Raw genomic sequence first — 15,104 nt, forward strand, 5'->3', positions numbered from 1 at the left:
AAAAAAAAACTTGATTTCTGGAGATAATGCCTCTCAAGGGATTTTAAGTATTTGTTATTTTTACAGAGTAATTGTTCACTTCTTAATTTTTCTAATCAATTTCAGGTATTTGACTGGAATGGTTGACAAAAGGACACTTGAAAAATATGAAAGAGAAGCTAAAGAAAAAAACAGAGAAACTTGGTAAACTTTTGTGATGCTATAAATTACTTAAGGAAATGCTGCCCACATAATGGTTTTGTAATATTTCCCTTCACCTCATAATACACAGTACATCTATTCCTGGTGACTTTATAGCTTACACAGAAAATTTAGAAATCATCCAAACCTCTAGTTAAAGGACACTTTTTGAATAAATTGTCAATCATCCATTCATTTGGGACATCATATAACCACCAAAAAATTACATTTACAGACTTTATAATATGTAGGAATAGGAATTACTTTATAGTGGCATTTGGGAGAAAGCAGAGAACATTATTGTTCTTTGGCTATTATATGATCATAATGTAAATAAATACTGGAAAGAAAAAAGTGGGAAAAATAATAACAGTGGTTGCCTTTTAGTTGTGAGAGAAGGGGTTGATTTGTTTTTATTTTTAATGGTACTGGGGAATGAACTCAGGGCCTCAAGCATGCCAGCTAAGCAATTACCACAGAGCTATACTACCAACCCTATTTATATAATTTTTACACAGCAAAGTAATATTGAAATAATTTTCAGCAAGTAACCAGCGCCCCACATGATTGGTTGGTGGTCTTTACTTTTGAAATATATCCTTACTTTTTACACTCATGACTTGTACTTCGTACTATGTAATTATAATGTGAATATAAAGGAGGTCATTCTTGAAGCACTCACAATGATACTGGCATTGGTACTAAGTACCTTTCTAGGTGTGTTATTAGCTTATATTCTTATTTTCATAAATAACATTTGCTTATGGAATATATAATTGTGGATATATATAAAAACTCTTTGAGTGGTACTAGTGTGCTTCCCCTTCTCCACCTCTTCCTACCATTAGGAATTGAATTCAAGACCTCATGCTTACTAAAAAAGCAAGTGCTCCACCTCTGCGTTATATCCCACTAAGTTGCAGATACTGGCTTTGAATTTATGATCCTCTTGCTCCAGCCTCTCAAGAAACTGGTGTTACAGAAATGCACCACTGTACCCGCCACATTTTATTCTTCTAATTTTTATATTTTACTAGCCCTGTTTATGACTTAGTTGTATGATGGACACAAAGCAAGATGTCATTATTTACTTTTCATGGTAGAAGAATGTCTTTTAAAAGAATCTCATGTTCTATTATTATTTAATTTTTTTTTCAAGGTACTTATCCTGGGCCTTAGACACAAATCAGGAAGAACGGGACAAAGGTAAAACAGTAGAAGTGGGTCGAGCCTATTTTGAAACAGAAAAGAAGCATTTCACAATTCTAGATGCCCCTGGCCACAAGAGTTTTGTCCCAAATATGATTGGTGGTGCCTCTCAGGCTGATCTGGCTGTGCTGGTAAGAAAGACATTTCCATCTGTGTATTTGTTAGCAACCCAATTTATAGCTTCACATAAATGTCCAAATTCACCTTTCGGAAGTTAGAATGTAGCTTACACTGAGCTATGATATCGTACACATGGTGACAATTTTCATTTTTGTTGCACTAATATGCCCAATAAATCTTTATAATTTACTTCTGAAAATACTTTTAAACTTTGTCTCCTATCACTATTATCTATAAATATGTCAGAGCTTAGTGTCTAATAAATGTTTAACCTTCTAGCAATGAATAGTAAACCACTCGTTTCTTAAGGCCTTTAGTCATTCCTCAAATCTGACATTTTCCTGTACTAAATCATATGATTTGATTTAAAAAAAAAATGTGGTGCAGTGAGTGGAACCTGGGATCTTCTACCTGCTAATAAGCACATTAAGGGGCTGGGGATGTGGCTCAAGCAGTAGCGCCATCGCCTGGCATGCGTGCAGCCCGGGTTCAATCCTCAGCACCACGTATAAACAAAGATGTTGTCCGCCGAAAACTAATAAATAAATAAATAGATAGATAGATAAGCAAGCATATTAAATGCTCACTCTACCACTGAGCTACACCCCCAGACCTAACCACTTAAATCTTAAGCAACATTCAAAACAACATACATTGTAACTTTCTTCTATCATCTTATTTCTGATATAAATGAAAGATGTTTTACTGCTTGAAAAGTCTGTCTTAAGTGTAAGAATAAATTCCTTAACTTCTTGGAATAGGTCATCTCAGCCAGGAAAGGAGAGTTTGAAACTGGCTTTGAAAAAGGAGGACAGACGAGAGAGCATGCAATGTTGGCAAAGACAGCAGGTGTAAAACACTTAATTGTGCTTATTAATAAGATGGATGATCCAACAGTAAATTGGAGCAATGAGAGGTGAGCGTAGATGTCTTTCTGGTCTTTTAATAGATATGTTGGTAAAATAAAACATGGTTTTGCTACTCCATGCATATTTCCCTAGAGTTCATTGGTTGACCTTATAATTGAATTATTTATAAATATTCATAGATATGAAGAATGTAAAGAGAAACTAGTGCCATTTTTGAAAAAAGTTGGCTTCAATCCCAAAAAAGACATTCACTTTATGCCCTGCTCAGGACTGACTGGAGCAAATCTCAAAGAGCAATCAGATTTCTGTCCTTGGTACAAGTAAGTAACCTTTTATTTCTTTTTTTTTAACTATGTCTTAGCTGGGCAAGGTGGCACACGCCTGTAATCCCAGTGGCTTGGGAGGCTGAGGCAGGAGGATTGCAAGATGCTAAACAACTCAGTGAGACCCTGTTTCTAAAAATGGGGCTGGGGATATGGCTCAGTGGTCAAGTGCCCCTGAGCTCAATCCTCAGTACCCAAAGTGTGTGTGTGTGTGTGTGTGTGTGTGTGTCTGTCTGTCTTAATAAGTAACTTTAAGCAAATATGGGCTGGGGCTCAGTAGCAGAGCATTTGCCTAGCACATGTGAGGCACTGGGTTCAATCCTTAGCACTGCATGAAGATAAGCAAATAAAATAAAGGCATTCTGTCCATCTATACCTACCAAAAAAAATTTGTTTTAAGTATTGGCTATACCCTTGACTTTAAAAATACTAGGAACCACTGCCCATTTTTAATTGGGTTGTATTTGAATCTTAAGAGTTCTTTTATGTATTGGATATAAATTCCCTTATCAAATACATGATTAGAAAGTATTTTCATCCATCTTACACATGGTTTCCATGTGCATATGCACATGCATGCTGTGGATTGAACCCAAGGCTTTCCATTATTACTCTACCCACTGAGCTCTATCCCCAGCCCTCTTTTTTCACTTGGTATCCTTTGAAGCACACAAGGTTTTACTGATGATAAGATCCAGTTTATCTTTTTATTTTTTCTCCCCGCTTTGGTTGATCGTTCTTTTGGTGTTATATCTAAGAAAACATTGCCTGACCCAAGGTCACAAAAATATTTTCTTCTAAATGTGTTATAGTTCACTTTTATGAGAAATGTAAGTTGAAGGTCTGTGTCTAATTTTTGCTTTTGCATATGGATGTCCAGCTATTCAGGCACAATTTGTTGAAAACATGATTCTTTACTGAATTGGATCAATGAAAATCAAATGGCCTTCAGAGGTTATTTCTGGATTTCAGTTCTCTTCTAGTACCACATAATCTAGCTGTACTTCTGATGTTTTAAATCAGGAAGTGTATGTCTTCAATTTTGTTATTTTCTAGATTGTTTTGGCTATTCCGAGCTCATTAAATTTCCCATATGAATGTTAGGATCAGCTTGTAATTTCTGCAAAAAAAGGCAGGTACACAATGTTAAATCTTCCAATTCAAATAAAAGGGAAAGTTTATTGTAGTGTTCTGGGGAGTATGATAACATAATAAATTGAATTAAAAGAGGTCATGAGTAGAATGGAAATATTACAGCCACGTTGAGTACATTTGTGTAACTTCTTAAGATTTTTGTATTTATGTTGACTTTTCTCTAATGGGTATTGTTTTATTCTCAGTGGATTACCATTTATTCCATATCTGGATAATTTGCCAAACTTCAATAGATCAGTTGATGGACCAATCAGGCTGCCAATTGTGGATAAATACAAGGTATCCAAAATTTAAAGAAATTGGATTTTGTGGGAGGCAGAATCATTGTTTTGTGTTTATTTCTAATTAGGAAACAATCTTATTAATGATATAATATCTTTTTTTCATGGTACATATGGTATACTATATATATTATGTATGTAGACCATGATTTGGTAGAGACAGGGCCTCGCTAAGTTTCTGAAGCTAGTCTTGAACTTGCAATCTTCCTGCCTTGGGCCTAGTTCACTGGGATTATAGGTGTGCACCACCATGCCTGGTCAGTGATCACTTCGTAGCAATAAATTCATTACAAATGGGCTTAAAGTATTCCCACGTTAAAGTTGGTGGATATTGATACACAGCCTTGTGAAAATATCATGTTAATTTATAATACCACTAGCAGCATATGAGTGCTAGTTTTATCATAGCCTCAACTATCCAGGTGTTAGTCTTTGGTTTGGCTTTTTGTTTTTCTGTTTTTACTTTTATTTTGGAGCTGGGGATTGAATCCAGGGCCTTTTGCATGTAAGGCTAGCACTCTACCAGCTGAGCTATATCCCTAGCCCACAACCTTAATTTTTAAAAGTTTTACAGTAACAATGTGATTTTGTCAATTTTGTTCACCAGTAGCTCCCATTTCCCTTCCATCCTCCTTCTCCCTGGTCCCCTTCCTCTACTCTCCTAGATCTGCCCCCCCCCCTTTGTCTCTCTAGTTTACACATGAGAGAAAACATGACTTTGACTTTCTGAATTTGGCTTATTTCATTTAATATATCGTGCTCAGGTTCTGTCCTCCATTCTAATGTTCTTGAACAACTATTGCTTTACCAAATTTACACAAGAGGAAACAGGCTTAGATCAGGAGAACCTGAAATTGTACAAACAATTCATATCTTCCATCTTAATGATCTTTGCTGTCTTCTGCACCATGCTTCGTTTTTAAATTTTAAGCATACTTAATAATTAATATAATCATACATATGCTTATGACACAGTTATTACTGAGCATTTGTCCCCCTCCCCATGTTTAAGGATAATCCTAAACATTCTACTCCTTTATTATTGGTGCATTTTTAATTACACATAATAGTGGAATTCCTGGTTACATATTTGTACGTGCACACAATACCATTCTACTTTAAGCTAATGATTTTATAAGAAAGTACTATAGAATTTCACTTTGAGCTTGTCAACTGCTGTAGAGTGGCAATAAAGTTCTGAAACATGATTTTTAATTTTATTATCTTATTTGAACAGGATATGGGCACTGTGGTCCTGGGAAAGCTGGAATCAGGATCTATTTGTAAAGGCCAGCAACTTGTGATGATGCCAAATAAGGTAAGAGTTAGTAATGCTCTTTGCTGTTTAGATTTTCTATTGAAAATGTTAGCAAGGAGGTGGAACATCATGGTGGGAGAGGGTGGCAGAGAGAAGCATCTCACATCACACAGACTCTGACTTGCCAGATACAAATACACTAAAGCCACACCCTTAATTCCCACCTCCTCCAGTCACACCCTACCACTTTAGTTAATTCCATCAGGGTGTAAACTTTTAGAAAAACTATTTAGAAAGGTATTTCTGTTATTCATTTGAGAAATGGAGGGTTCAGTATTAACATGTTAGAGTTAAAAGATATAGCATGAAGGGGAGACCTCCATCATCGCCACTGTCTTTATAGGCAAGTAAATAGAGATTTGTGCACTTAACATTGAGGAAGCCAAGGAAGAAAATAGGTTTAATTATAATCTAGTAAGCTTTCTCGTGTTTTAAATATTATAAAATAATATCTCCAATCTTAATTTGTTTTGACCCAGAGAATTTGCCTTTATCCTAAATGGGTCTTTTTTTTTTTTTAATTCCTCCTACCTTACTGTAAATTTTTTTCTGTTGATGTTTCATTAAAACATGGCAATATCACTATGAAATATTATTAAATATTTCTGACGGCTCACCTGCTGATATTTGCAGATGACCTGTTGCTAAAACACTAACTGTTTTCAAGAGAGAGGCCTTCTGTAACACCTTCAGAGATATTGCTTGAGTGGGAATATTGACTTGAATCATCAGAACTTCCAAATAGAGATTTTTTTTTAATATTTATTTTTCAATTGTAGTTGGACAATACCTTTATTTTATTGCACCATCGAACCCAGCACCTCACAGGTGCCAAGTGCTCTACCGCTGAGCAACAGCCCCCCAAATAGAGATTTTTAATAGATTTAATTGAGGATTTTCTTTTTACCATGCTCATTCCAGGGTCTGTGAATTAGAAAAGGTGTCTATCCATTGCCCAAGTTTAAGTATTATTGGCACCTTACAAATTGTACTTTAGGGTTTCTGTTTTAAGCCTACATTTCCTAACATGATCATCACTGCAACTCCAGGCTGACACTGAAAGAAAATAATAGTTGATTTGAGTTTTTGCTCAATTTGGTCTGTAGCACTATCACAAAAGTCAGGGGAGCACATAAAATTTATCACCAGTAACAGTATATTAAGAATATTGTGCAACAACTACCATTACTGTCTAGTTCCTTTCCCAAAAGGAAATCCCATATTCATTAAACAGTTGTGTGCTTTTCAAGCTTAGTTGTTGCAGCAGTAACTTTCGAGAAGTACTGTTTTAATTGGCTTTTTTGCTGCTGTGATGACTAAAGGACCCAACCAGCACAATTATAGGAGAGGGGGCTGGGATATAGCTCAGTAGGTAGAGTGCTCGCCTCACACGCACAAGGCCCTGAGTTCAATCCCCAGCACCATCAAGGAAGAGTTTATTTGAGGGCTCACAGTTTCAGAGATTTTAGTCCATAGAAGGCCGGCTCCATTCCTCAGGGCTTGAGGTGAGGGGGAACATCATCCTGGGAGAGGGTGGTAGAGAGAAACAGCTCACTTCAGGGTGATCTGGAAGCACAGACTCTACTTGCCAGATACAAATGTGTGTACTAAAGCCACACCCTTAATTCCCACCTCCTCCAGTCACACTGCACCACTTTAGTTAATTCCATCAGGGGATTAACTCACTGATTAGGCTGAAACTATGACCCAATCATTTCTCTCCAAAACTTCCTGCATTGACTCACATGTGAGCTTTCAAGGGATACCACATCTAAACCATAATAGGTACACACTTCAGATATTTTGTAGTTGTTAGGTCATGGAAGATAGATCTATTAAGTCCTGGAGTGCCCCAGGAATAAAATTTTACATCCATGAAGTCAAAAGTCAGATATTAAATTTGGTGTTTTGTTTTTTTTTTTTTTTTTTTTTAATTTATTTTTTTAGTTTTTGGAGGATACAACATCTTTGTTTGTATGTGGTGCTGAGGATTGAACCCGGGCCACAAGCATGCCAGGCGAGCGCGCTACCACTTGAGCCACATCCCCAGCCCCTGGTGTTTTAGTTTTTAAAAAGTGAAAAAAAAATGCTAGTTTGTACCGTGTTCTATTTGGAAATTATTAGAATGTGATATTTAGAAGATCACAGGTTAGAGGGTAGGGTAGTTCAGTGGTAAAGGGCTTGCCTAGCATTTTGAGGCCCTAGGATCAATCCCTATTATTGAAGAGGAAAAAACTTTCACTGGCAGCTGTACATCTAGAATGAGATATCATATTTACTGTCTTTTTTTTTTTTTAAAGAGAGAGTGAGAGAGCGAATTTTAATATTTATTATTTAGTTTTCGGCGGACACAACGTCTTTGTTTGTATGTGGTGCTGAGGATCAAACCCAGGCTGCACACATGCCAGGCGAGCGCGCTACCGCTTGAGCCACATCCCCAGCCCCATATTTACTGTCTTTGCTGCAAGAATAGGATGCATGGTATATTTGATGAATATACATTAATGTGGCGATCATGAGGTGACATTGGCATTCTTATGGTATACAATGCAGTGAATGTCATAAAACCTTTCTTGATTTATTTTAAAGCACAACGTGGAAGTTCTTGGAATACTTTCTGATGATGTAGAAACAGATTCTGTAGCACCAGGTGAAAACCTCAAAATCAGACTCAAAGGAATCGAAGAAGAAGAGATTCTTCCAGGATTCATACTTTGTGATCCTAATAACCTTTGTCATTCTGGACGCACGTTTGATGCCCAGGTAGATTACTTATTATAGTTATTGTAGTGATGTTAAGAAGAGAAAGAGAAGTTAATTAGAATCTTAGTGTCTTTTGTCTTGAATATTTGTGACATGCCACTTAACTAATATTAGGAAAATTAATAGTAGGAGCCATTTATATATCACCATTATGATGTATATCTCAGTCTTCAAGATGATACAAGTACTTATTGAGTAGGGACTATTTTTTGTGAATGCCTATTTTTAATCAATTGATCAAAATGTAACTGATATTCACTTTGTAAAACAGATACTAGTAGTGATTTATCATCACTTACATTTTGTTTAGTGTCATTCACTTTGACTAGAGCTCAGCTGCCTTGGAAGTTGTGGTTTGTCTGCTCATTCATAACAAATAACCTAGATATATATCACACACACATTTTCTCCATGTCAGTAGCAACCTGAACTCCCTGGAGAATGACAGTGAATAGTTGGTGTGGTTAACAGAAGTTTTGAATACATTAATAAAGTATGATGACTAATCAGGTTAGATTTGATGTCACATATATAAGGTTGTTTACTTTTAGTGGATGTTGGTTAAAGTTTACCAGGCACTTGCCATTTGTAGTAGAATAGGATACTGAAATTCATGCTTTGAAATTAGGCAATCTAACTCACCTTGTGAACAAGGTTAATAAGAGAATTCATCTTTTCCTTATTTGGCAGATAGTGATTATAGAGCACAAATCCATCATCTGCCCAGGGTATAATGCGGTGCTGCATATTCATACCTGTATTGAGGAAGTCGAAATAACAGTGAGTTTATTTTAAACTAATTGGTTTGTTTATTTACTGACTTATTTTGATTTATTATCTTGCTGGGTGTTGTGGTACAAGCCTATAATCCTAGCAGCTTGGGAGGTTGAGGCAGGAGGATCATGATTTTGAGGACAGCCTCAGCAACTTAGTGGACTGAGTCAAAATAAAAAATAAAAAGGGCTGGGATGTGACTCAGCGGTTAAGCACCCCTGTTTTGATCTCTGATACCAAAAAAGAAAAAAGAGATTGTTTTATCTTAAAAGTTTCTAATGGGCAATTATGATACATTTTTGTTTGTACTCCTAAAAGTTGCTTATATTTGGCATTTTTCTGATTTTCTTATCTTTTCTTGGATAGGCCTTAATCTGCTTGGTAGACAAAAAATCAGGGGAAAAAAGTAAGACTCGACCCCGTTTTGTGAAACAAGATCAAGTATGCATCGCCCGCTTAAGGACAGCAGGAACCATCTGCCTTGAGACCTTTAAAGACTTCCCTCAAATGGGTCGTTTTACTTTAAGAGATGAGGGTAAGTCCTGTTAAGTTGATTTCTAGGATGCCTAGCAAAGTCCACATTGCAACAGGTTCAAAGGAAATACAGATTCATGTTCCATAATATTTGTCGAATAAATGTTGAGTTGGATATACTGAACAACAAACAGAATTGACCATACTGTATATGAAGACCTTTAATTTTGATATTTTGTTATTAGTGGGTTTTTAAGGTAATTAAATTTACTAAATGATTTCTTTTTTTTTTTTTTTTTTACCATACGATTTATTTTTATTTTTTTAGTCATACATGACAGCAGAATGTATTTTGACATATAATACATACATGGAATGTACATACATCAATCATATTGTCTATTCTGCTGCTCTTCCTATCCCTCTTATTCCTCCCCTCCTCTCCCATCCTTTCTCTCTCTATCCAATCTAATGTGACACACTTTTTTTTTCTTTTTCTCATCACATCATATATGTATTCTGCATAACAATGAGGTTTTCCTTCCATCTTCCGTGCAACTCCCCTTCCCCCTCTTTTTCCCTCCCACCTCTCTTCCCTATTTAGTGCTCTTCCTCCCTATCCCATTTTCAGTCACCCCTCTTATATCAAAGAAGACATTCGGCATTTGTTTTTTAGGGATTGGCTAACTTAGCATAATCTGCTCTAGTGCCATCATTTGCCTGCAAATGCCATGATTTTGTTATTTTTTTAGTGCTGAGTAATATTCCATTGTGTATAAATGCCATATTTTTTAATCCATTCATCTATTGAAGGGCATTACTAAATGATTTCTATAATGAAAATACAGGTGGGTTAGGGATACAACTCAGTTGGTAGAGTGCTTGCGTCACATGCACAAGGCCATCCCCAGAAAAAAAAAAAGAAAGAAAATAAAATACAGGCGTATTCATGGCTTTTTCTTTTAAAAAAAAATACATAGTTTTCCAGAGGTGTGATACTGATCTCCTTTTGTGTGTATCCATTTCTGTCAACCTCTGAGTGATGCAGAACAGTTGTGATTTTCCTTTCAGGTTCATGAAATTCTTTGATGTGAAAACAGATTTAGCTGGGCATGGTGGTACACTTCTGTAATCCCAGCAATTTGGGAGGCTGAGGCAGGAGGATCACAAGTTTGAGGAGTTTGAGGCCACCTTCAGCAACTAAGTGAGACCTTGTGTCAGTATAAAAAATAAAAGATCCAGAATGACTGTTATGAAACTTTTCTTTGTGGATTGTTAATATTTCTCACTTAGATAAAACTATTTTAAGTTTAGAAAAATTTACATAAAACTCCATGTTCTAGTTGAAATATACAATATTCACATGGTAATTCCAATCCATTCAGCAAAAACTTACTTGAATATCTACTAAGTGTTAGAACTATGTGAAGCCAGGGTGATGAATACAGTCAGTGAACCTTATTTTAGAGAAAACAGTAAAGACAGTGTTTCTTTTACTTTAAATTTCTTATCTTGAAAATCTTGGCAATAGTGAAATTGGATTTTGGCTTAGCTTAGTAATTGTGTTAGTTTATAGTCAGTACCTGATAATCAGGCAGATAGAAGAAAAGAAAATGTAACAAGGATTTTTATCCTAGAAATTTTTTCCCCCTAAAAGATAACTTGGGTATTTGTTTGTTTGTTTTTAAAGTTTTCACAATACCCCAGTGGTTCTGTATCCTTCTTTCAGTCCATAGGAATACTATTGGAAGAATGTTTTCATTGGATTGCAGGCTACATCTTTTCAGCTGCTAAGGATAGGCATTTTTTTTCCTTAGAGCTTTAAATATAATTTCTGCATGAAATTGACCTGTTTTAATTTTAAGTGCATAACTTGGTGGATTTAGTGTTCTTACAGAGTTGTATGATCATTATCACATTCTAGTTTTAGAACACCTAAAAAGAAGCCTTAAGCCCCCTTATTCCTACCCTTTAGCCCTAGTCAACCACTGATCTATCTTTTATGTTTGTCTTTTTTGGATTTCCATGAACAAATCATAAATATCTGGTCCTTTTATTAAACTTAGCAGGGTTTTGAGGTTCAGCCATGTTGATACATGTACTATAATTTATTTCTATTGCTCAATGATACTCCATTGTGTAGATAGGTTTTCACTATCCTTGGATAAACAAAATGTGGCCTCTTTTCCAGCCCCCCAAATAAGACCTGCTTAATAAGTTTATTTAACCTTAAACCAGCTTTGCTGATAAAGCCAGATAGTTAGTATTTAATACCATACATACACGTGCTGTTAACTACTGAAAGTTTGTATGTTTTGTTTGTTTCTTTTTAATTTCATTTCTAGGTAAGACCATTGCAATTGGAAAAGTTCTGAAACTGGTTCCAGAGAAAGACTAAGCATTTTCTTGATGACCCTGCACAATACTGTGAGGATAATTGACTGCAAAAGCCTATTTCACACCGCCTTCTCTTATTTTCTGCCCATTGATAAACTTCTTCCCATATTTTGCAAAGAGAAAATTCACAGCAAAAGTCCACATTATGTCAGCTTTCTCATATTGAGAGCTCTGCTATGCCACTGTGGAATTTATCCCAAAATCTCCCCCCTCCCCTTTCAAACTCTGCTTCCTTGGACAGATTTGGCAATAGCTTTGTAAGTGATGTGGACATAATTGCCTACAATAATGAAAACCTACAGGAATTTTTTATTTTTCATTTTCCCCTTAGGCATAGTCTTTTTTCCCCAGGCAGATCATTCTGAGTGTGCGAGTGTGTGTGCACATGTTACAAAGACAACTACCATGTTAATAAAATATTCCATTTGAAACCCTTTTCGGTATTTGAATTGCTTTTGAATAATGTTTTTTATCTAGATGTAACATTGTTGCATTAGCTTTTTAACTTTCCCAAGTAATTGAATACATTTTTATTACTTGGACTTTTCTAAACTCTTTCCCTAATCACTACTCTAAATGAGGCATTTACAAACAATGTTCAAGTTTGTATTAAAAGAATTAGTTGGATGGACCCCTTCTTTTGATGGTTAATGCATACATATCGTTACACACCTCTATGAAACTGTGACCCTGCTTTACTAATTAGGTCTATCAGTTACTTTCTGCCAATTTATATTTTAAACACAGTAAGTTCTTTTAAAATAAAAGAACAGCATACTGTTGTTTTGTAAGTAAGACTTAATGAAATTGTGCCCGTACAGAAAATTCCATTAACTGGTTAAATTAGTGGAATTTACAATAAAGAAAGCATGTTGAGACTTGGCAAAAATGCCTCTTTTAGTATTTATAAGAGCTGCATGCATCTAGTATGGAAACTATCGATTACAAGTGCCAGTTCTACAAGTTACTCAATTTACTCTTTTGATTCAGTAACTTTAAAGGTTGGAAGATCCTTGCTGGTTAATGCTAGATCCCAATCCAGCAACTCAATGAACATATACATACATAATCTGCACAGACTAAAATTAACAGTGATAAAATAGAATCAAGCACAGTATAAGTTTTATCTCAATTGTTTGAAAGTGACTGAGTTTTCTTAAGTATAAAGCAAAAATCTGCTAACCATGACTTGGATGAACCACGATGCAGCATTGTGGCTTTTAGACTGAAGGCTGACTTTCTGCTATAATTATCATGACTTTGAAATTTTTCATAAGAATGAATGAGAAATGGAAGAGATAATTTCTGGGTTTATCAGAGCCTCCTTCCTATTGAATGAGTGTTGCCATTTATCAAAGACAGTCTCTTTTACATTGTGATTTATCACTAAATAAGATACTTTGTATTGTATGTTTAATAACATTCTTTCCCTATAATCTTACTCCTCAGAAAAGAAAAGCCTAGTCAACTATTTCCAGTCATAAATCCTAAAATCTAATATTGTTTTCTTAATTATGGACTTCCCATTCATGAAATGAATGACCACATCTTAGGGAAAGGGCAAAGTCATTGTCCTACAGCTTCTTCGAACTGTACTTGTGGCTATAAATTGCATGAAATTTAAATTTTATCATGTCTGCAAATTTCTGGGCTTTTATTTTTCTGGGAAATATGGGACCTTTAATCAGAACATTCTTTTTGTACTTCCATGTTAATAAGGAGAAATACTAGCAGTTGCTTGGATTTTAATGAATCTTTACAAGTTCAAGAGTCATTGAAATTATTTCCAAAACTAGGTTTCTCTTTTTTAATTGAGCACATTTTTTTTTTAAACCACTTACATTTGCTACTAAAACATTTACACTATTGGGATATTATGTGCATGTTGCCAAGACTCTTAAGTGAAATGTGAATGGGCCTACCTCTACAAAATAACAGTAAAAATAACAAACATAATTCTAAAGAATTTTGTTGGATTTAATCTTAACACAGTTGCAAGGTTAATCAACACCATATATTTTATGGGCTTTGAAATTCTTCAAGAAGTATTCCCAGTTTAAAGTTGATGCATTTAAACCTGTGATTATACTGGCTAGTCATTTGAATAAGGAGATAATGTGTGTGATACAAACTTGCAGTGTGTGCATATGTTTGTTGGATCTTTAAAGAGCAATACAAATTCCTATGCTGTCATTCTGTCTTCTGCAAGTGCAAAATGTTTATATGGTTGACAATGCAAAATAGGGTAATTGGCTGCATATTTAAGATATTACAGACCTAAACATTTCTTCCTCTATACTTAGCATTTATTCGCCATGATTTTGTTTGCATCTTTTTATATTAATGATCTTTATACAACTTTCATGCTAGATTATTTAATTATAGTCCTTTAAATTAATAAGCTGAATTTTAAGAGATATCATTGTAGAAAACATCTAAGTAATCGCCATTTTAACCCTATATTTCTTATTGTGGAAGAAAGGAAAAGATAACATTTCCTGTTTTTAATTTGCAAAAAACTTATCCAGTGAAAATATATGTAAAATCAATCAAAAGAGTTGGAGACTGAGTGTATATTGCCATGAAATTAACTGACAAAAGTCAAATGTTCTTGAATAATTAAACCCGTGTATATTTCTTGTTTTGAATTAAAAATCTTGAAATATGTGGTAACTGAATGTAAAAATTTAGTAAACTGTAAAAGTATAGGTTATTCACTGTAATGAGGTAATTCAGACTTGTCTGCTAGTTGAGAAAACTAAGAACTGCTTTTACAATATCAGACTTCGAAAGTGAGTTGAAAAATTACTGGCATCCTCTCAGTTGAAGCGCTGCAAATATTTTGGGTCGTACTTTCAACCAGATCCAGTTTTGCAACCTAAGAAAAAGTTGAACCTGTGGTCAAAAACTGCTCCCATGATGAACTTTTGTTGGGAAAACAAAAAAAACAAACCAGCTAAACTTCTGGCAATCTTCAGGAACACTAGTAATTACTCCATGACCTTGAATGACTATTAACACATGACAGCACTCTGGCACCTTCAACATTGGCATGGACTTGCTCATGGACTGCTGCTTCATGGGTGATAGCTTCATTGCTTTGGGTAGGGATTTAAGGTAGTTAAGGGACAATTATGCAGTATTTATTGCAGCTCTTAACATCAGGCAACTTTCAACCTTTAAACCCTTTGTGAAAATTCTGGTTACAGCACTATAGCTCTGACTGTAGAATGATTAAATG

The 15,104-nt window shown here is 35.2% G+C and overlaps 1 protein-coding gene across 3 annotated transcripts in view; it reads left to right on the forward strand.

Annotated features, from left to right (window-relative positions):
• The window catches only part of GSPT1 (G1 to S phase transition 1), a 32,228-nt gene extending 17,413 nt beyond the window's left edge, over positions 1-14,815 (forward strand). For all 3 annotated transcript variants that reach the window (XM_081299080.1, XM_081299078.1, XM_081299079.1), the window contains exons 6-15: positions 106-183; positions 1,340-1,520; positions 2,271-2,425; positions 2,558-2,698; positions 4,042-4,135; positions 5,375-5,455; positions 8,045-8,218; positions 8,909-8,998; positions 9,359-9,527; positions 11,812-14,815. In XM_081299080.1, the coding sequence (XP_081155206.1) occupies positions 106-183; positions 1,340-1,520; positions 2,271-2,425; positions 2,558-2,698; positions 4,042-4,135; positions 5,375-5,455; positions 8,045-8,218; positions 8,909-8,998; positions 9,359-9,527; positions 11,812-11,864 (1,216 nt within the window). In that variant the 3' untranslated portion in view covers positions 11,865-14,815. The remainder of the gene's footprint in view (positions 1-105; positions 184-1,339; positions 1,521-2,270; positions 2,426-2,557; positions 2,699-4,041; positions 4,136-5,374; positions 5,456-8,044; positions 8,219-8,908; positions 8,999-9,358; positions 9,528-11,811) is intronic.
• Positions 14,816-15,104: the final 289 nt, after the last annotated feature.

The sequence above is a fragment of the Spermophilus citellus genome (assembly GCF_964194105.1).
Source record: "Spermophilus citellus genome assembly, chromosome: 6".
Lineage (NCBI taxonomy): Eukaryota > Metazoa > Chordata > Mammalia > Rodentia > Sciuridae > Spermophilus > Spermophilus citellus.